This window comes from Maylandia zebra, linkage group LG17 (assembly GCF_041146795.1).
Source record: "Maylandia zebra isolate NMK-2024a linkage group LG17, Mzebra_GT3a, whole genome shotgun sequence".
In the NCBI taxonomy this organism is placed as follows: Eukaryota; Metazoa; Chordata; class Actinopteri; order Cichliformes; family Cichlidae; genus Maylandia; species Maylandia zebra.
In genome coordinates, this window is record NC_135183.1 from 34,062,258 (window position 1) to 34,085,380 (window position 23,123).

Genomic DNA, 23,123 nt, shown 5'->3' on the forward strand with positions numbered 1-23,123 from the left:
CTTTTATTCGTTAAATTAATTCTGGATGAAAGAAAGCAAAAGATTAAAAAAACATTTTTTAAACAACCACGTTTTTCCTAGTTACTCGATAAATCGTTGCAGCTTGAACTTAAACTAATCATACACAGAGTGTATTGTCTCCAAATCACTCAGCCTGTCTCTCCTGGTTACTCCCAAAGAAAATCATAACATCATGACAATGCATACTTAAACCAAATTTACAAAACAAAGAAACCCCTTATCTATACATACAATGAAACTTGTACTGTAAGACATAAAACTACACCTTACAGTTGCTGATACTAGCTGCCAGCTAAAACTCTTTTTAGACTATTGGCATATTTATCTTTACCAGCTTTCCAGTTAATCACCAATAGGGCGATGGTTTGGCTCTCCCATCCTATTTGGTTTCAGCCACACCCAATGCTTCAGCACCTGCTAATCCTCTAACACAGGGCCCACAGTTTCACATAAACCCAGGGTCTGAGTGTGAGAAAGAGTGCTAGAAACACAAGGACAGAAGTGGTAGATAAGTCCAGTCAACCATTCATCCAGGTGGAACTCAATGGAAAATTTAACATCCCCCTGGAATATCAGATAAGCAGCAAGGTAAAGTGATTGAGTAACAGGCTATAGTTTAAGACAGGAATGCAGGTATGGCGAAAGAGAGACACTGTGATGAAGTCTGCACTATATACTTAAACAAACAGGTCATTTTAGTCTATTTACTTTGTGCTGTAAAGACACTGCTTTAGTCTTAGATGTCTGTGCCAACAAGGCTTGCACGGCCCTGCTATATTTTGTTCAGCGTTTCTTCCACCACTGCTCGCAACTTCCCAACAAGGCCGACTTTATTTGGCTCAGTGTGAGAGCCTCTACCATGCTACCAACTTTCAAGTCTCACTCCTGTGCTCTTTGTTTCATGAGGACACAAACTGAGAAGAGTGGAGCTGAGCAGGTAAGAATAATGTTACTTGAGTCGATGACAAGACATTACTGTGAGCACACTGACACCAAAAATAATAGCTATCATAATCAGGATGAGTCACCCAAACATAAAATCTGTCTGTTTACCTGAGCTGTAGCTGTCTGTGGAGGACTGGGAGATGGAGCGGGACAGAGAGCGCCGTCCGATCTTGGAGGGACGCTTGTTGAACTCCTGTTTCTGGTCTGCAAACTGGATCTGTTGGTGGAGAAGGAGAGCAGAAACATTCAGGCAATCTGAATTGAGCTTTGAAAAATGTATTTAAATAAAACTATTCACAAACAGGACTCACAAAGCAATTTGAAAGCCAGGAAAAGAAAACTTTGCATCTTTAATAAACTGATTGCTTTTTAGCTCAGGTTACTCTAGGTTCATGTTAAGCTCGTGATTAAGAGAATGCTATCCTGAGTGAAAAATGTTTTACAGATAAGAGAAGATCAATAAAATAGATAAATAAGACAGGCAATAAACAGAGAGAGAACAAGTTCACTATAGTCTCTGAGGAGGGAGACTGCCTTTGAGTTCACTCTGACTCTGAAAGATAAAAGAGACAATGAGGCTATTATCAAGCAGTGACAAGGCCACGCGAGGTGCACCAGTTCATTCTGGTTCTGTGAAAATGAGCGGGATGTGTTTGGCTATTTGCCGCTTTCAGGACACTAAACTGACCATGAGCCTATCTTTCAGTGTTGCATCAAAGCCAATGACTTGGTGCATCATAATTCATCCAGTGATAATATTACAGCACATGAATGGCTGACTTATTCCTACAATAAAGCCACACGACAAGAACAAAAACTGCCAGTGTGTGTGTGTATATGCATTAAAACCTCTTTTTATTAGTCAGGTTGCTTTTATTAAATGAGCAATAATGGTGTCCATAAATTCATAGAAAGAAAGGCTTTTACATTGCCACATGGATGTCTAATGGATGTTGCACAAGGCAAAAAAAAAAAAAAAAAAAAAAAAAAAGCAGCTGAAAGAGCATCAGTTCTTTGAGCATGTACTCATTTTTAAATAATTTTCATCCTCACAAAAAGATGTCCTTGAAAATTTTCAGGTTCTTGAGTGTGTGTGTGTGTGTGTGTGTGTGTGTGTGTGTGTGTGTGTGTGTGTGTGTGTGTGTGCGCGCGCGCGCGCGCGCATATATGTACAAGTAAAATACCAGGAGGCTTTGTATGTATTGACTTATTTATTCTCATAATGTGTGGAGACATTCGGTAAATTTCATGAGCGAGAGCTGCTGTTCACTCAAAAGTCACCTCTACGATCTGAAATCATCAGCAATATACACATTTCCCCCATTTTTTGCTTTGTGATCTCTGAGGCATTTCTTAAGTAGAGCCCAAACCCTGGTGATTCAGCCTGGAAAATGTGCACCTTAATAAACAGGCATGGAAAGGAAAGCAATGCAGCATTAAAGCTCTCAGAAAGCCAAACTGCACATGCAGCTGGGCAAGTTAAATAGTTAAAACTCATCACAAATTATCTGGTTAGGATGCTAGCTGATTAGCTGAGCATTTCTCCTTCCATTTCAATTCCACCCAAGCACCGATACTCTCAATATCATTTTAATCTCAATAAATAACACGTCATAAATCAGACTAATCCACTTCTCATCCATTCTCCTTACCTTTTTCACACAGCGCTCACTGCTCTCCCCACTCTTTTCCTTCTTCAACATTGCCACGTGTGTGTGTGTGGGACGAACTGCCAAGTACAGTGCGTGTTTGATTCAGGGCCTTGTGCATTGACGGGACATCATCTTTCAATGATCATTTCAGTGGCTGCACCTCTTGCCCTCTGCCTCTTTTTAGCCTTTCCTTTTCTGTAAACCAGCCCAAACTGCTCCGCCCATGTGCCAACAACACAATGCAATGAATTGTTTTCCCTTCCTTTCATTTTTTCCCCTTCCCTCTCTCCTACCTCAGTATTCTTGTTTAATTGTCAATTGTTCAAGCGCAGGCTGAATCGCTGCCATCAAAACTAAGCTTTGCCCTTGCTGACCCAAGACATGTAGCCAACAAACTAAGAGCATTAAGAAAGGAAGCAGTGATAGAAAAGGACTGGAATGAGCCATCTATACATCCTTATAAACTCTCTTAATGAATGGAAATGCTCATTAGCATACAGAAGAAGAGGTTAGGTTAAAAACTACAGTGATTACAGTTAATCTTGAAAGGAAGTAATTTCGATTGATCCTTTGAGCTCCACTCTTATCAGCACTGTGATTAAAAATGGCCATCATACAAGAAGATAAATAAATAAAAATATGAGGATTAAACTGTTGTTCTTTGGAACATAGAAGATTCCAAAACAACACAAGCAGAACAAGTCAGAACTGCTGCTTTATGTTATTTACAAGGGCAGCCATTGGTGCAAACATCGCTGACCTCATGCAACCTGTAATGGGTATGCTGGTCTCGAAAGTTTATTGGATGGGAGATTAAATGAGGGGCTTTAAGAGCTCAGAGTTGCACTGAAGGATTGCAGGTCATTTTAGGAGCTGGGGATAGAGGGCTTATTGGATGTTTTTTGGGACAAGATTACCACAGGGCACAAAGGAAACAGGGGCTACTGCCAGAGAGAATGGCACAGTGGTTCACTTATTCCTGTGTAAAATGAGAACAAGCAAACAGCATGAGAAGAACAACCCAAACGTAACCCATTCAGTTCTGATTTCTATTCCCTAGCTAATCTTTGAAAAGCACAGAATTAACAGGGTTTTTATTACTAAGGTATGGGGTAAGCATTGTCTAAAAGCTATTAAAACTCCTTTCCATTAAATGCATACTATATGAATGTGAATCAGTGAAATCTGTCACTTTTCCATCGCTGGCACACCTGCAATCTTATCAGTGTGAATCCAGTAATATTTATGCACCACTTCTACCATAGCTCAAGTCTATTAATCCAGTGCATGCATTAACAGACAGCCATGCACAAATTACAAGTGTACATAGTCAAGTTATAACATATGTCTCTGAGCTCGAGTCTCAATCAGAAATCAGCTCTCTCACTCAGACACTGGGTGCGAGGGGCAGGATCATAAAATTCAAAGTGGCTTATATGTGAATGACACAGCGCCATTTATAGACCAATTCTGCTTGCAGTGCTAAACACCTCATCTGTGAGAAAAGGTTTAAATCTGTATTTCAGCTTGTGGCAATAAAAGTCTGCAAATAAACTCAAAGTAATGAATGAGCTGGTGCTCATCCGCGTACAATAACCCGTCAGCCAAATTCTGGTTAGGTGTTCCTGCAGCTTACTGCTCACCACGAGTGGCAAGTCTGAATGAAGGGCTGTTGTTATGAGTGATCACATACTGGTTAGATTAGAGATGACTTTACAGTAACCTGACAGATTCTAAGATGGTCCTTCAATCTCAAATAATAAACTATTTTCAGTTTGACCATCTCTGATTTGCATAAACATTTTATGGTCCACAGCTTGAACAAGTGTAATGAAGAAAATAGCATTTTCTTCTTTTTTTGACTAAGAATTTCATGTAAAAATGTATTCAGCATGTTTTGTTTTGCATTATTGTGAAATTCAACTATATACTATTCAGAAATTGTCACCAATTGTGTTTTGACATCTTTTTAATGTTTAATTCTAATGAGTCTGCGGTCAAATACGGGGCTTTATAAGACTGCTTAAGTTTTTTGTTTTTTTTTAGTCCTCAATACTGAGACGTTTTTTGATCTGTCTATCCCAATTTCACAGCTATTGATTCATTTTGATGGTAAGAAAGGGCACTGAAAATTTCAGGTTTGTATCTTTAGTTTTTGAGATATTCATGTTCAAACAAAAACAACAAGAAAATTGCTGCAAGTGGTTTGACAAAAGTATTTCGAAAAGTATTTGAAATAAAAAAATCATTATATAGAAGTCCAAAAATGGGAACATAATATTTTTAGGCAAAATTGGGGATGGTTGAGGTGAAGGCCCACAGTGATTTGAGATCAAAGAACCCAAAAGACACTTGTAGCTGAAGGCAGTGAAAACAGCGAATGGAGTCAGCAGCATGCTCCTCCTGTGCTCATATATTAGCCACTCAGGAATGGCTGTACAAGTCCCAACATATAAAAAGCTATTTTCAGAGGCAAACAGCTTTTGTGTGTCAATGTCATTCAATTTGTCAAATACCTGGAGAAGAAAGGCCACTGTGTAATTCAGTATCCTCTGATTATTTACAATATATATGTCTGTAATAGTCTCTCATATAATGATCCAAGACTGGGTAAAAATGGAGAAAAAAAATCTTGGTGATTTTCCCTCCTCACATCAGTCAATATTGATATATAATCACGATATATATATATTTAAACCAAAATGAACTTCATGAGTTTGTCATAAGCTGAACATGATAAATGTACTGCAACACTGTAACTGTATTTTAAATAAATACTGTTGTAGTATATAGACAAACTCTTTCAAATTGTTGGCCACATGAAGTGCAGTACTGGGTAGTGAGGCTCATAAATGGGCCAGGTGTGCGCTTTGCACTCAGCTGCTTAAAATATGACATTTTGGACCATGTTTACCGACATCGTGTCTTGTAATGTGTGTAAGCCGCCATTGTGGAAACATGTTTTCAACACAGTTTACAGTGTATACTGCTCTGCTTCTTTGTCAGACTTTAAATAGCCAAAATATCGCCACATTAATTCCTCAATAGTGTCCTAATCCTTTGAGTATCAGGTTGTATCCACTGCAGTGTCATATTTGGTAACAAAGTCGTTTGATTTTTCAATAACAGTCTTTGTTCTCATTTTCTCTTTTATCTCACTCGAATTCCTAATATACTGTAGTGTGTAGCAGCCCAAACGTTAGCACATGTGCTGACTATTCTTACTGTCATTGGCCTTCAGTGTTGTCAGTAAAAAAAAAAAAAAAAAAAAAGGATTTGGATAAGCTCCATGCAGTTTATATTGACCTTGTTTAGTAATGCCATCTTGGAAAGTTTTTGCACGATAATTATTTTTATCGTTTTATCACCTGGCTCTATAAGAATCACTCACTTTTTTTATACTAGGTTTCCTTTCAGACAGCACCGGCACTGCTGCAGAACTCCAGCATGTTTGCAGGTTGCGACACTGGAAGAGCCATAAACGTGGAGTTCGTGTTGTGATGTGGGTTGTATGCAGGTAATAAAAATATTTCAGACTAATCTGCCTTAAGCAACAATGTTCATCTCTTGGCTTTCCCCTCCATGACATTCCTAATCTTCCACTTTCTATCCAGCTTTCACACCCCGCAGGAACTCTTTTACATAACAGATTGATTGGGTAGCTAATGATTTATGAATAATACATGTTCAATATTCAGCACTTGCTCACATGGGACACAATCGTGTATCCGGCAGTGACCATGAGCCACCAATACAACCACAGAAGAAAGGGGATGAGGAGCACTTGGTATGCACTTGTTTTCTAGCAGTCGCTTATATAGACGCATGTGCACAATGAGGAAAAGAGATGAAAAGAGCTCTATTTAAAGCCATGTGCTCCTTTGTTACAAGTGTCTTTGAATGGGCTATTCCAATTCAGTATAAGATGCTATTGAGCTCTTATGCTGAATTGGACAGACACAGATGCAGCATCGTTTTATATGTTTGTGCTCGCTGGAGGACAAATATAATCTTTCCAGTCGTGGGGTTGGGGTGGAGGCCTAAGCTTAACTCCTAATAATCTATAACCCCTTAACTCTAAATGGAAGCCCTAAAGTGCTGCGAAGCATCCATGCTGGAATACATCTGACATCTAACATCAGAGATCAAACACGCAGGCTTTATGCCCCATCTGTTTATGTAATTCATATGGCGATACCCACAATGAAACCATAAATATCACAACATCTAAATCCTGGCTCCTGGCACATTCAGCTGGGCTCTGCAGCCCTCTGGAAATGACAGATTTGTTTTAAATTTGTGGTAAGACGACATGTTTTAGAACTGGGTGGGGGGAATCTCCCGTTGAACACAGTCAACAAGCTAGCTGAGTGCCAAGGGAACTGTGGTACAGCGCAAAGAACATCTAGGCTGGCGTTGTGAAAAAACAGAGACCCCTCTGGGAGAGAGAAAATGAAAACAGACACAGATGCAGCATCAGATCTGACGAGATATGGTACTGTTTTGATTTCCCCACAAACACCGTGGATTCATCTCATCCTGCTAGACTATCAACAGAAATTTGAAGTGACAAGTGACTTAACAAACATGCTCTGTTATTAATCACAGAGGTGAAGATAGCAATATTTAGCACTTATGAATACACTGTAAAAAAACAAAAAAAAAACATGTTTGTCATGTTTTTGTATACAAATACACTTTGAAGATATACAACATATCAATACAACAGTGCACTTGCCTTATACCTGCTTTGGCTTGTGAATGTCAATAAGAGGATTTACAGCTCTTTAAGGTACAGCTATACGCTGACATCTTTACCTTCTTTCTGCTGCTCACTTTAGGGGTCACTACAGGTAATCATCTGCCTCCATTTCAACCTATCCCTAGCATCCTCTTGTCATGCCAACCCCCTTCACCTTCCCTCCTACCTCATAGCTTCATCTTTTCCACCCAGATGTCTGCTATCTGCTCTGCACATTTCCAAACTCAGCTTTGCCTCTATTTGCGTCTAAACCGCTCAACCTGAGCTTTCCCTCTGATGTACTCATTTCTAATCCTTTCCATCCTAGTCATTCTGAACAAAACCTTGGGAGGATACCCTGCCACATCCATCATATCCATACATCATAAACCACCATCATAGCAGGTCTCACTGCCATCTCTTAAACATGCCCTTTAACCTTGGTACCATTTGTTACGATTAACGCCAACGCTCTTCTCCAACCCCTCCACATGCCTGCACTCTCTTCTTCACCTCTCTTGTGCTCATCTGTAGCTTTGGATGGTTGACCAGCCAAAGTCATCCACCGTCAATCCTCTTTTCTCCAGAGCATATCTCCACCTGTTCCCTCCTCTACAGATAACAGTATGGTAAATGGTAAATGGCCTGTATTTATATAGCGCTTTACTAGTCCCTAAGGACCCCAAAGCGCTTTACATATCCAGTCATCCACCCATTCACACACACATTCACACACTGGTGATGGCAAGCTACATTGTAGCCACAGCCACCCTGGGGCGCACTGACAGAGGCGAGGCTGCCGGACACTGGCGCCACCGGGCCCTCTGACCACCACCACACACCATATTGTTATTCTCTGATTCTAGTAGAATAACGTGGCATGATTCACAGTTAAAAATGATCATCATTTATCTTTTGGGGCCTTGAAGAATTTTTTTAGTTCACCCGCTCTCAAAAAAACAAAAAACATTTATGCCCTATCCTACTCTCTTCCTCTCTAAGACCACACTCACTTTTAAGCAAGCTTTCTTCTGACTAGCACAGAAGGTCAGAACAGCTGGTGGTTTTTTGTTTGAGGGAAAGAAAATACACCCATGCTCACTGAAGTCTTGAGTACAGCAGGCTTTTCAGCTCCAGCAGCAGGAGGAAAAAAATGCCTCCCTCTTTTAACCAGTTTGGTTGTTTTTTGGTATGAAAGCTGCAAAAGATGAGACACCAGCTAACTACCTTAAAAAAAATGGCACCCTGCAATCTTGAATAAAAAACACATAAATAAGCCAATAAAGAGACCAAGCACAAACCAAAGCTAAAAGCTTGGCTCTAACTGCTAAGTGGCTTGTAATGACGTTGGTCACTTAATATTTTTGTAATACATTTCTGCTCAGAACAAAGCACAGAGCAAGTGCAAAATGCCAAGCTCTGCACTCTGCCTTTGACATCACTCCACCAAGGAAAACATTTCATCTTCTAAAATTAATGTTTAGCCATTTCTGAGTATTTCAAGGAATTCTAGACGAAAGCTTTAAAGATTAATTTGATGTTTAGTCACACATCATAACACGTATGCCTCGAACAAGGACTTTAAACCAGCAGTGAGGTGACGGGACAATGACCGTGCAGACTTTAAGCCTGGTGTCTTCAGTGCTGGCCTTTGCCACTGATTGACAAGCCAACAGGAAGGGAGGGAGGGCTTATTCGGCATCCCCACAACACCTGATAACTGTGGGGAGCCAAAGAGTCCTGCCCAATATGCCTTTCTGTGTGCGTGTGTGGGAGTACAAAATGTTCCCTTTGGCTGAAAGAACCTGAGGTACTTCAGGTTCATCAGGAATTTTCCCAGCTTTGAAATGCCTTTTCAGGGCAACACAAAAATCAGATGTGATGGTTTAACATTCTAAAAGGCAGTAAGTCTTTGTTGACCATTTCATAAACCAAAATATCTTTATGCTTCATAAATGAAACCCAGATTAACAAAATTGGTTTCAAAATACTGATGGCCCTCAGCGCTATCCCTCAGCCTTTTAGGAGAAGCACCTATGTCAATTAGATTAGAAAATCCTAGGTCATATCTTTCTCAAGTTACCACATTCACATGATTTTCAGAAAACATGACATTGATGTCACTGAGATTCAAACTTTAGTATCAATATGGAAAATCAATATGGAATAAAAAATTAAGTACTTCGATGCTGCTGATTTTTCTGTCTCAGGATGAAAACTTTGTAGGGTCATAAAAAATAAATCAATAAAATGTATTCTTTGTCTGAAAAATCCTGCATGAAGGGTAAAATTCTAGTGGTAATTAATCAAATTCAACTGAGACTTCAGACAGAGACTGTTGTGTGCACTCAGGTGAAATGGACACGTTTTAAGATAAACTTCAGGGCAAATTATTGAAGTGACTACCAATGACAGTGCAAGATACTAATGATTGACATTTTACAGTCGGGCAACTGAAGCCCTGAATGTCCACTAGCAACAAAACATCTTCAAAAAGTGATTAAAATGCAAACAATTACTTTGCTAATCAATTCTTTTACATATTCAACTTGCAGTTTGGGTGGCTGTTCGAGCAAAAACGTGCAGTTTTAAAACATCGCTCTGTAGGAAATACTGAGAGGGTTGTAGGGGGGGTTGTAGTTTTTCCAACAAGGAAAAATATTTCACAAATAAAGGCTGTGTGTGTACTCAGCTGTGACTGTAGGGACACAAGCTGGCATGCTATGCTACACAATGCAAAACATACAGTGATGTCTTCACAGCTGTGTTTCTGAAGGCTCTGCATGCAAATTTCTTCTAAAAACATTCGAGTTCCCGTAAATCAGATGTTTGGCTAGAAACGAGAGCAAAGCAAGCAGCTCTTTCGATGAGCCGTGTGTATGGTTTGGCAGCTTGAGTTTTGTTTTAATTTTTTTGTTTTTTCAAAGGTGGCTTCACACCAGAAGAGATCAAATCTGTGTTTTTCCGAACCATTGATCTCGGTCACACGACGGGGTAATGGGCTGGAGCGGTGACCCCTGCAGCGGCGACCCCTGCAGCAACGACCGCACTGAACCTACTGAGTTGAACTGTGGACTTTCATTAGAAAGTAACCATCTCACGTTCAATTGCTAACTTGCTTGGAAAGGATTCAAACCTTATGGCATCTCTATTACACGGCCCACAAGACTGCCTCATTGGCACACACATGAGATAAAATTGTCAGCCTATCCAGATCTCATCAGCATACGGTGGTGGATGTTCATTTCCCATTCGACCTGCTTCAGGTGCTAACTGACGTGAATAATAAACAGATACGGAGCCTCTCGTCTCACGGTGTGAGGCTTCTACACAGATTGGCATGTGTTCCAAAATGAGTAATCGTAAGTGAAAGACAGAAGGAGACAGACAGAGAGGAGCATGCTAACAAACACTGATGAGAAGGTAATGTACTAGAAAGAAAATTGAAATTTAATGATGATGACAGGGAAAATTGGCCAGCTCACGTTGGCTCCATTTGCCAGGATCGGTGCTGCAAAAGTTCTTTTTATTGTGCCTTTTTTTTTTTCCTTTCTTACAGTGGCACAATTTGCAATCACCTTGAGCTGGTCTGTTTTTTACACTTATTTATTTTTTGCTTTGCATCTGTGTGGACACTTGTCAGTCCGTTCTCCAATCTGGTGTCAAATCTTGCCTTCGAACTGCACGTGTCATCATCTATAAAAGTTTTAGCCACATCAGGAACAGAAAGAGACAGGGGCTGAGTGAGGAAGAGGAGTGGGTATATAAAGGATTGAGGCAAAAGAAGACTTGAGCCCTGTCTCTCATAATTGAAGTCTTATTCACTCACTCCCACATAACCTGTCAATTTTTATCGCCTCACTGCAGCTGTTCAAACTGCCAACCATCTATAATTACCACTCTAAAAATACATGATGCTGACCAAATAATCACAAACCAGCTTAAAACCTTTGTCTGATGTTTCTGGGCCCCAAAGCACTTATGTAGATGATCATGGGCCATATCATTTAATGCTCCTCCACCTAAAACCAAAGAGCCATTGTTCTCATGGAGCAAACAGTGAATGTTTGTGTCAGAGATACTGAGACCCCATGTGTGGTCATCTGAATGACACTGTTGGATTGTGCGCATCCCCAAAATGGATAAAACTCACCCAACAGCTCCGATGAGTATTTAACAGTATAACAGTTATAATTTTATGCAGGTTTTCAAATACAGCTATACTGGTAAACAAGTAAAAACACCCAGTGTGCACATTGCAAGCTTTTTGGAAGGATGGATAACCCAAGCAAGTTTTAAGTATCCTGGGATCTTGTTAATGAGTGATGGGAAGGTGGAGCGACAGGTGGAAGTGTGTATTGCTGCAATATCAGCAGTAATGCGGGCACTGTACCAGATTGCTGTGGTGAACAGAGAGCTGATCTGGAGGTCAAAATTCTCCCTGAGGTCTGCACTCGCCCGGCTGAGAGGAGACAGCAGGATAGACGCAGGACTATATTGCTCATTTGGTCTGGGAGTGTCCCACAATCCCCTAGGATGAACCTGCTATACTGCTAGGAAAAAGGGTGCCTGGAAAACCCTCCTCAGCCTGCTACCAAAGCAAGCCAACTTCGGATGAGGGGAAGAAAATGGACATTTATTTAGAAACTTCCAGCAGGATCATGAGGAGACTTGTAGAGTTAATATGTTAGGGTGCCGTTATAATTATGGGGATCCACATTTGATAAATATTCAAGAGGTGAATTTAAGGGTTTCAAGTATGAACAGACTTTTAAGTACTTTTATTACACCATAAAAAGTCACACACAGACTGAGCCTCAGAATGAAGGGACAAGACTGAGGGACGTGTGTATATATTACAATTATAGCAACAGTAAAACAGTATAATTGCTAGACTGTTTTAGTATGGTTGATGGGTTCTCCTATGAACATTTACCAGCATATGCTATCGCCACCTGTTTGTTTATTTAGAGGCTCTAAAGCACCCTTCATCCTTCTTTTAGTACCCACAGCTTGCCAGCACAAGCAACCATAAGCCAGGACACACTTAGCTCCTCCACTGATATATTAGCAATCACTGATGATTGAAGTGACAGTGACTGACATATTACCTACCCCTAGTGTCTATGTAAAAGAAGGAAGGTAAACAGTTGAGGTAACCTAAGCTAGGCCTGTAGAAGCCTGATGCACAGTCCTTTGAGAGGAAACCCAAGAGGAGAAGAGGGAAGGAAGTATTCTCCATAAGGCCAGTAGGAAACTTGCTGTTTATACCTCCTTTGCTGCTGCTCTTCTCTGGGGGAAATCTCAATTGCTTCAAATGTATTTCTGTGCTGATATTTTTACAGAAGTCATATCCTGATATTATAGCAAGTTATATTTTACCACCATAAAACAGAAGAAAATGAACAGTTTGCTAATTATAGTTTTTGAGAGGTATATAAATAGCAGACTTGTCTTAGCCAAACACAAGTTTTAAGCAAAAACATTATAATAAAACAGCAGCCTGGGCAGGACGGAGGAAGGGAAACATGAGCACGAAGCATTACGTCAGTGACTTTAGGAATAAAATTCTTGCTTATGGTGTCTTTTAATGATGCAATCTACACAAGATAGCATGCTCATTTAAGCTCTTCCAGAGTATAAGCTAGTTAGGAAAGACACCCTTCCCCCTCACTGCAAATGTTTTTTTCAACACCTTACCAGGTACCAAAGCTTTGTGATCGTTGTTCCATGGTGCTGGACTGGCTATCAGGTTTTTATGTCATAATAACATAATTATAGGTGATGATGACTGAACAAAGTTCAAAGGAGAAAACAAGCGGATCAGATCAGACTAAGAGCAAGGATCACTTCTCTTAAATCAAAGTGCCAGAGAGCTTTTAATAGCTTTGTTCAAATGTCTGCCATAAGGTCTGGAAAACTGAGTGGTGACATTTAAAAAAAAAAAAAAAGGAAAGAAAACAAGGAACATGTCCTGTTAACAGCTTAACGCACCACACAAATATCTGGTAATGTCCTCAAAACCAAATCCTAAAAGTGCTTCTGTCAGACTGTCCCCAATCTGGGAGTCATTTAGTTAAAAGTAGAGACTTTAACTCAGAGTTAAAAACAGTAGGAACCCTACCCATGTGCCAAAGGTTGTAAAAGCAAAATGCTCATGCATACAATATAATCTAATATTAAAATTAACCCAAATGCTCCCTATATATTACAAAAAGAAATATCTTGTAAAATTGATCTGCATCTGCAACAACTCATGCAATGTGGTCAAAAACATTTATAGGTAATTATTATGTGTGTAAATGGTCCTTTGGGGAAATGTAGTTTTTGAATGCCACAAGCTTGGGCATCCATCTCTTAGTCACTTAACACAGGTAATAATCCAACAAGGCTGGACACTAGAATATCAAACACAGTACTACATGAATGTTAACTTATTAGACAACAAGTTAAAATCAAAAAGCTTATGTGGATATTAGATGAAGGTTCTTCTGACTGCTCCCTTATTTCCACAGAGGTTGCAACAGTGGATGGATCCATAGGTTTCATTTGACACAGATCTTATGCCAGATGCGCTTCCTGATGCAAACATGCCAATTATCCATGCTTGGGACCGGTGATGTGCCAAAAAGTAATAATCTGCCACAAAGTGATTCCCAATGTTTCTGTTTTTTTTTTTTTATTATTATTATTATCTAATACATTTGCTCACATTGCAAAATAGGCTCTACTTAGCATGACTTATTAAGGCATTATACATAAAATGAAGAAATGACCTGTTCTTCAAGTATCTCTATGGCTCTGACTTGTTGTCCCTACCATTGTGATCTACATTATAATCAATTGGGTCCTTTATGGCCACTTAAAATATCTTTATAGAACCGTTTTGTTATATTCATTCAAATTGCTGCTCTCCTCTTGGCCAGAACGCCTCTGAAAAAGACATTTTTAATGTCAATGATAATGTTTACGTGATTAATGTCACTTTGCTAAGAACTGATTACAGCTTTAATATTGTGAAAGGTATCTATGTTCTGGCTCATAATGGCATCTAATCATTCATGAGAGATTTGTTTGACATGTATTTGACAGATTACAGGCCAACAAGTAATTTACAACAGTTTTTCGCAAGCACTGGAAATCACTTTTTGGCACAACACCTGGCACCAGGAGTACACTAGCTTGTGACTCACAATTAATGGTAATTGCTAGGAGTTGGGTGGCTAACATTAATATGTGTGCCAGCAAGGTTAACGTTTTCGATAACTGTTCAATACTTCACCATTGTTGAAACGGGAGCTTTTATGACCTCTTGATATTAGCAGTGTGTCACTATAAAGAAGCCAAAGAGCTGTCAAGACACCTTGGTGGAAACACGTATTGTTACAACATCTTGTTAACAGTGTGTTTTGGCCTTGGTTCTTAAAGCAGAGGAAGTCCTTCAGGCTTTTATGAAGTGTACTAGACAAAGCAACGGATGTCTTGCTTTGCAGCACTCCGTAGAGGACGTGCAGTCCTAAAGGAAGCAACTAAAAAGAGACCATAAATGATTCTCTCTTTTTACTCCATTCTTGTTACAACTCTTCCTCCGTAAACAATCTTGATTCAGAGTGGAGCCGACCACAGTTTATTATGTGCTTGTTTTGTAAGCTGCTCTTGGATGCCACATGTAAGAGCTGTGGACATGCTTCTCAGTGGTTTTACTTGCTATTCTTGGATTACTATTGTGTTTGTGTAGAAGAAAACCTATAATAGACTGCAGCAGACAGAGAGGTGTCGACAATATTTTAAAAATATATTTTTCTTCTTATGTCGCTCTCCCTCTCTTTACACATTTCCCTGCCTCTGTAATTGAAGTGAGATCAAACACAGCCCACAGCTTGGCTGGATTACAGCAGCCTCAGATTTAAGTCAAACTGTACTGACGGACAAGTCTTTAAAAAACGAAAATAAAAAATGAAAGAATTTTTCCATTTTTTTCTATTATTCTCACAACATCTACACTGAACCATCACAGTTTATCCACCTTGTGAACAATGTTATCAACCAGACAGAGCTAACAGGTGGCTGGATCTTCAAGCACGCACAACGCTGCTGACTGACATTTTGGCTGACAATTGAGGCTGTTGAAGACAGCTCGGCCTGTCATACACCCAGGCTGCGCTACCGCTGGATCGCATGCAAGCAGCAGACCGTCTGTCGATCTTTGCTCGGCCTTCAGGGAGGTAACATCTGCATTAAAGGGTGCCATCAGTCTCATCTTTGCCTGATGTCTAAATACTGTGCAATGTTGCATGTCACTGGCACTTCCATAGACAAAAGTTAAGTTACTGACCAACATGTTTAACAGGCATGAAAGGAAGAGTCCATTTTGCTTTTGTAATGAGAAACTGCCTTTGTCAGAGTGAAATTAAAGGCGACAGAGTAGGGTTTCTTACCCATGCATAGATTTTTCTACAAAAAATGAAAAAAAAGAAAGAAAACAATAGTTGGAGAGAACAACCTGCACCATGGAGCAAAACAATAACCATCTGAAAAACAAGCCTGTGGCTAAGATCGTGTCTGAACTCACGCCACAGGAAAGGCCAGACACAAAAACAGGGGCAGAACTCTGGCAGACGCCTGGCTTTTACTGAAATGGCTCTGTAGTCTGCAAGCTCTGGCAAAGCAGAAGCAGACACACAAACCAGACAAGCAAGTAAAAGGCAGAGAAACCATTTTTTTTTTTTTTTTTTTTTTTTTTTTTGCCTGTCCCGTTTGGCTCTTTTGCCATCAGAATTGTTGTCTAAAGGCAAAGAAAGATGCCCAACGGATTTACTTTACCAAATTGACCATCCCAGCCTTGCCGTAATGGTCCATTTGATTCACCTTTTATTGTTTATTTTATTTTCACTTACTGAATACGGGACAGATTTGACTGGGGGAAAGAAGGGGAGAAAGAAAGAGGGAAAGAGAAACAGCTGAGAAGAGGGACGGGGGAGAAGGGCAAAAAACAAAAAACAACAGAATGAGCAGAAAGAAAAAAAAAAGAAAGAAAAAATGCATATATCAATCACCTGGATCACCTGCTGAGAAAGAAAAAAAGAAAACAAGCAGAAGAGAACAAGAGTAATAGAATAAACAGCATCACAATGATATATGGGAATATGACAGTAAATACTAAATATTAAACATTATTGTGCAGCACATAAGATCAACAGAACACAGTGTGCTTTGAGGTAGGAGCCAAAAGGGTGTAGTTTGTGGGTGTGATCACCCGTGTGTACCCGTGTGTTCATGTAATGATCTGCTAGAGGGTGTGGGGGGCCACAGCCCCGTCCTCCAGGGCATGAAGCAGGTATGGAGGAGATCAAAACTCCAGACATCCAGAGGCACCCAGAACACAAGAGACCAAGGAAGACCAACAGAGGCCGCGCCACTGTCCCAGAAAGAGCTGAGGAGAGTCCCAGATGAGGGCTCACTCAGCAGCCGCGGAGCAGAAGCCAGGGGGAGTTGCAGTGACGCGCCCGTGAGCTCCGCCGGCAGCCAGCCGTGCCTGAGTGACCGAGCCCCAGGCCGAGAGGCCGGGGGCACCCCACCTCCGAAGTGGCCCGAGCGAGCCCCAGGCTCCAGGCCCCGATAAGCGGCCGCCAAGGAGTGAGCCGGTGTGTACCTGGACGCCCATCCCCGGACACAAAGAACCACCAATGCACCGACACCTGAGGGAGTCCGCCACCGGCAGGGGAAGTGGTGGTAGGGGGAGATAGGCCTCCAAACCTTGGAGGGCCTGAGATGTCCCCAGAGAGGTGGCGCCTGACACCCAACCTGACATATAGACACAGAAATACAGGCACACACAGATACAAACATCCATTCCCACCCTCATGCTCTCATATGCACTCACTCCACACTCAACCAACGTGGAGACAGACATAAAGAGACGCTGTACACACGATCACACTCCCCAAGCGTACTCTACAAACCGGGTCTAGGTACCCTTGCCCCTGGAGGGGGAACTGCACCCAGACCCAGGTGGTGTTACCCTTTTCCCTGCGGTGGGGGGAGGCAGACCGCCCCGACTCCGCAGCAGCAGGGAGGCCCCACACTCCAGACCGCAGTCGGACGGCCAACTCCTCCTCCTAGCCCCCCCCGCTCCAGCAGGTCGCAGAGAACGGGGGTGAGAGAAGACTCCAAACCTCCCTCCACCCGCTCATTGTAATGTTGATGCATGTGTGTTCTAAGGTGCATTTAAAACCCAGGAGGGCATGGAGCTACCTGCCAGAGAGCAGCAGGTAAGCGCATGGTCCCTCCTGCTAGCCCTCAATGTCTACGTGTATTTAACCTTGAGAGGTGGGCAACGACGCCAGGGGTGGGGTGTACACCCTGATGGTACTTTGGATTCCGTGTATCGTGCCCACCCCCAAGACCCTATATGTATGTGTAATGAGAGTGTGAGTAATGTGAATGTCTAAGTTGTGGGATAAAATTGAGGCAGACAGAAGGGGACGGGGGGGGGGGGGGGGGGGGGGGGGTAGCCTCCTCTGCACCCTGGTGACATACCCCTACTCCAAGGCCCTGCATGTGTGGGTGGTTGTGGTGGAGTGGGAAGAGGGAGGCAGCTGGAGATGGGGAGGGAAGGAAGGGAGGGGCAGGTGACCCCTCCCTGGGGCCAGCTCCCCCGCTGACCCCAGTAGGCACCCCCATACTCCGCGACCCGCCAGGGAAAGGGGGCCCAGGCCCATCCAGACCGGGGCCCAGTGCAGCAGCGCCTCCCGGCCCCACAGAGCCCGGGACAGTCCACCCAACCCCACCACAGAGAAAACTGCACCCACCCCACCATCCACTCATCTTCCAGACTACATAAGACAATAAACACCCAGGCTGAGATCTTCCTCCACCTCTCCTGTATCTCCCCCTCCTGCAGAGAGAGCTCCCGAGGAGAGGAAAGCTCCTGCAAGATGTGACAATCTCCCCCACCAGTTGAAGAGCCCCCCAGGCGGCTCGATGCACCGGCGGCACCCTGCTCCAGGGGTGGGCCCCCATGCACCCACCCGCCCACAACCCCGGCAACACACCAACCAGGCAACACATCAACTAGCAGGTGGCCAGAAATCAAACAGCTTCTCGTTGTGTTATGCTGCCATACAGTGTAGTGACACACCTAGGGTCCACCTAGCTAGCCAAACTTGCTAGTATTAGCTGACAACAGCACAGCACACCAAGCAAAGTCAGGTGCACCTGTCCAGATCTAATCAGTCAATCACATGGCAGTAAGTAGTGTATTTAGGCATGTGGACACAGTCAGGACGAGCTGCTGAAGTTCAAACTGAGCGTCAGAAAGGAGAAGAAAGGTTACTCAAGTAACTTTGAACATAGCATGATTGCTGGTGACAGATGGACTGGTCTGAGTATTTCAGAAACTACTGATTTACTGGGATTTTCCAACACAAACATCTCTAGGGTTTACAGAGAATGGTCTGTCCAGTGAGCAACAGTTCTCTGTGAGAAAATGCCTCGGCGTAAGAGGTTTGAGAATGACCAGACTTCTGACAGATAGGCAACAGTAAGTCAAATAACCACTCGTTGCAAACAGGGTACGCAGAAGAGAATCTCTGAATGCAAAACATGTAAAATGTTGAAGCAGCAGAAGATCACACCAGGTACTGATTCTGTGGGCTAAGATCATGAAACAGTGGCTGCAGCTAACCAAAATTGGAGAAAAAAAGAAAACTAAACGTGCTGCCCTGTCCTAATGTCTGCTGCAACATTCAGATGGTAGTTTTATTACCTTCCTTTCACCCAATTGTAGATTTCTGACTGCTCTGAGCAATAAGGAGGAAAAAATATGAAGGAAGGAAGCAAGCTAGTGTGAGGTGGTGTGTATAAGGATATGTTTCAGAATCAGAGCACAGTGTGCTGCCCTGAGGTTGCCTATGATGTAAGAATGCCCCCTCTGATTTATACACACAGACAAGTGCTCAGACTGTAAATAAAAAGGCACACATACGCACACTCATGCGCCCACCATTACCGTGCATACACTTGGCAGCTACTGAGACAACATGCAATTACCAATGGGCTAGCACGTGCCCACACACACAGTATGTATATGTTGGTAGAGGCTTTGTGCAGCCACGTCAGCAGCAGAGAAAGCCATCTTAAGCTCTTCACTGAAGCCTATTTGCAGCATCAGCACATACTGTGTCCCAAAAAAAAAAAAGTAAAGATGCATTATGTAGATGAACAGCTAGCAGCTACGTACCTGGTACTTTGGCAAATTGTTGTCCTTTTTTTTAAATTTGTTAATCAGTTGTATTAAAATTGATATGAACACAAATGTTTGTAGAAATGTTAGTTTAATCCATTGCAAAAGGAGATGTTTGAGTCTAGACTCCATCAGGGGACCAATTCACTTCTCGCTCTTTTTCTTTTTATTTCAAAAATGGAAATATTAAAATAAAAAGCACCCAGAGACAACTCATACTGTGAATTGGTTCTGCAGAAACAAAACTGAATGGACCTGAACTGTAATTCTAAGTTTTCACCAGGATGAAACTGTACAAGAGTAGAGGGAGCTGTGGGTATTTTCGGTCTGGGTGCATCTTTAAGAGGGACATGTAGTGCTTATTCAATTGTTTCTAATGACAATGCCTCATTGGTAGATAAGCTACACGCACCAACAGTGCAATGAAGCACTGTGTGTCTTTTCTGTTGCAAGCTTTCACCCCCCCCCCCCCCCAGGTCCTAAAGAGGGGAGAAATGTCCTTTGACTAGACAGACACTGACCTATGACCTAGCTGTCCAATCACTTTGGAGAAATGAGGGACAAACATCACCTGTGTGAACCAACTTGTAGCTGTATAACAATGGAAAACTTATTCTGCAACTCTCCAAATATTCCCACATATCAACTGACACCCCAGGATTACCACAAGAATTATATCATTACAGCACTGTTTGGGAGAACGTTTTGTTTGCTGTGGATCTGCAGCAGCAGTTAGACAGTACTCATATCACTGACAGGGGATGTTCTGTATTAAAGCAATCCAAGTTTCTTAGTTTTAAAAAAGAAAAAGGAATAATTATTATGTCCTCAAAGTTAAGTGTTATCAATACATTTCATCTATGTTTTATCTAATGATATAACATTATATTTATAACATACCAACACTGTCACTAAATGTCATAAATGCTGCCATAAGATGGAGTCTGTCTGCTATCACTCTGCAATTGAATGGGATTAAGTTGGCAATTTTGCAAGCAATCCGTTTGCGATAATACAGCAATTGACTGATAAATCATTTAAAAAATATATATATATATATCACACACACCTTTTGCCGTCTGCATAGACTGAAATTCACATTTTGGCTAAACAAGCTTTGCAGAAATTGCTGTCAGGCAGTGGAAAGCTCGGGTTTGCTGTCCAAGTCCAACATGACATGAAAAAAATGAAAGAATGAAAAAAAAAGTTTTTTTCCTATTGCCTACAAACTGTGCATGAGAATCAGAATTCAAATCTTAAAAAATAAAATTAAATAACATAAAAACAAATAATAATAATAATAATAATAATAATAATAAGGGGAGGATTACTGAATGAGCCTACTTCCTTTTGAATGCCTCTCTCTCACTGCAACTGCCTGAAATGATCCCAGTGCTGCTATAAAACTATGGAAAGTATGCAGGGCCATCTACACAGAGCACTCCCCTTTAAGAAACGTTTTGCTGTGTCGCTGATTTTAAATGCCACATTTTACTTGCAGTGACCACCAGAAACATTACTGATAAACTTTTGAGTCTTCAGCCCAAACTGACAAAGCAAAATATTCTGATTTAAAAAAAAAAAAGAAACAAAAAAAAAAACAAAAACTGTTAGACTTTGTTAATTAAAAACAGGCAAATTCAAATCATATCTAATTAAGAGAAGAAATACTGTATTGAGGCATTGTGGCATTAAATAGAAAAGATTTTCTATTATTAGAAAATCTCACGGAGTCTAATTATAGTCTTTATCTATCTCACATGCACAGTCCCAAAATTCAGTTGTGTAACAGGGTCTTTTTTTTCCCCCCACTACGTCAATCAAACTAGGGCACGGTTTGGTGCCCAAAGGCTTCACACTCCCATTCAATGGCTGTGGTCAAATAACCTCCATTCACAGAGATGACCAAGCCATCAATATTACTATTGATCAGCTCATTTAATAATCAATTGTTTCTACTCTGACTATGTGGCTCTCACATCTGAGAGAAAACAAACCGCGACAATCGACAAATGATGACTAAGTGATGCATCAAAACTGTGTCTGTGGCCTTTTTAGCAAATTGAAGAGCAACCTGTATCTGCTGCCTTTATACAGATCCATCTCCAGTCTACTTTTTTTAAGCCACTGCAGGGTCGATAAATGCCACCATTAGAAAGAAACATAATTTAACATTAACCAAAAATCAATTAAGTAATTATATATAATAATTTTTTCCACGAGCTTGAAAGCAACACCACACACTTTTAGAATATGCCACAACAAATCTAAAAAATTAAGTGATTTGTCTCTGGAAATGTGTGTTTGTGTTTTGTCTTCCCTCTTTTTGAAATGCTAAAAATAGCAGCAGCTCCCTGTGGGGAAGGTATAATTACATCAAAAGCACACAGTAGGGGGTGGTGCTGCTCTATTTTTGAATAAACCCATTATGGGGGTCAATGATCTATGTTTAATTAGGATTGTGGAGCAATTTCTTCATTGGTTATTAGGCTGGATTTGTCTTTATAAATTAATCCGACTAACAACAAAACCTGCACAGCAGCAAACAACATGAAATATGAGGAAAGCTGGTGTTTAAAGCTACTCTAAGAAGGAGGTTTTTTCCACATATATCGCCTATGCAAATAATTATCATATGACTCTAGTTTCCCCGAGCTATAGGTAACATTTTAGCATCATTCAGCTTATTGTTTGGGTTTTACACCCTGGAGTTTTGCCATTTTAGTCAATGATTGCTAAAAGACCACAAATCAAATACTAAAACACAACTGTGAAGAGGGCTGTCTGTTCAAACAGTACTATTCAAACAGCAGTTTGTTAGCAATACCATCTTTACATGATGTGCCTGACTTAACTAAGTAAAGAACATTACTTCTGCTCATATCAATGAAATTTCCTTAGCTCAAATGTAATAAAGTGTACATCTAGAAGTGGATTTATACATCCATTATCCAGCTCCAAGGTGATTCAAGCTTTAGCAGCCATTGTCTCTCTCTGCCAAGAGTTGGTGGTTTTGTCTAACTAATAGGAAGCTGGATAGACAGATGGGTGTGTAGGGGCTCATTTCAGGCTTTGTGAAGGCCTTTTGTGAGGCAGCACTTTTTGAGCACAATGTTGTTCCTTTGTTCACTTGCAATGCTCAAGCACAGAGCATTCGCTGTATTGCTGGGAGGTGCAACCAGAAATGTACACTACTTATTTTGTTTTTGTTAGTTTAAATTAGTGCTGTAACAAAAGGAGATTTTCATTTTGATATTACTGTATGATCAGCAAAATAACAATATTTTCACAGAATCAACAGAAAATTAAAGGGAAGTAGTGGTTTCATGTCTTTAAGCATGCCTGGGTTCTTCGGCACAGCCTGAACTCTCTTAGAAAGCTTTCTTCTAAGATCCCACGCTGCTTCAATAATGGTGAGGTCTGGGCTTTGCTGAGGCCAATCCATCACTGATGGTACATTTTTCTACCCAGCATAGACAGTTTGTTTGGAATCACTGTCATGGTGAAAAATCAAGCATCT

At 41.2% G+C, this 23,123-nt stretch overlaps 1 protein-coding gene across 4 annotated transcripts in view; it reads right to left on the reverse strand.

Moving 5' to 3' along the window:
- Window positions 1–23,123, reverse strand: part of ahcyl2b (adenosylhomocysteinase like 2b) — a 50,159-nt gene that overhangs the window by 16,847 nt on the left and 10,189 nt on the right. For 3 of the 4 annotated variants that reach the window (XM_004560820.3, XM_076875900.1, XM_012921754.3), the window contains exon 2: window positions 1,075–1,183. In XM_004560820.3, the coding sequence (XP_004560877.1) occupies window positions 1,075–1,183 (109 nt within the window). Of the gene's footprint in view, window positions 1–1,074; window positions 1,184–2,618; window positions 2,772–23,123 lie in introns of those variants that run through there. The other variant, XM_004560822.4, reaches the window with a different exon arrangement.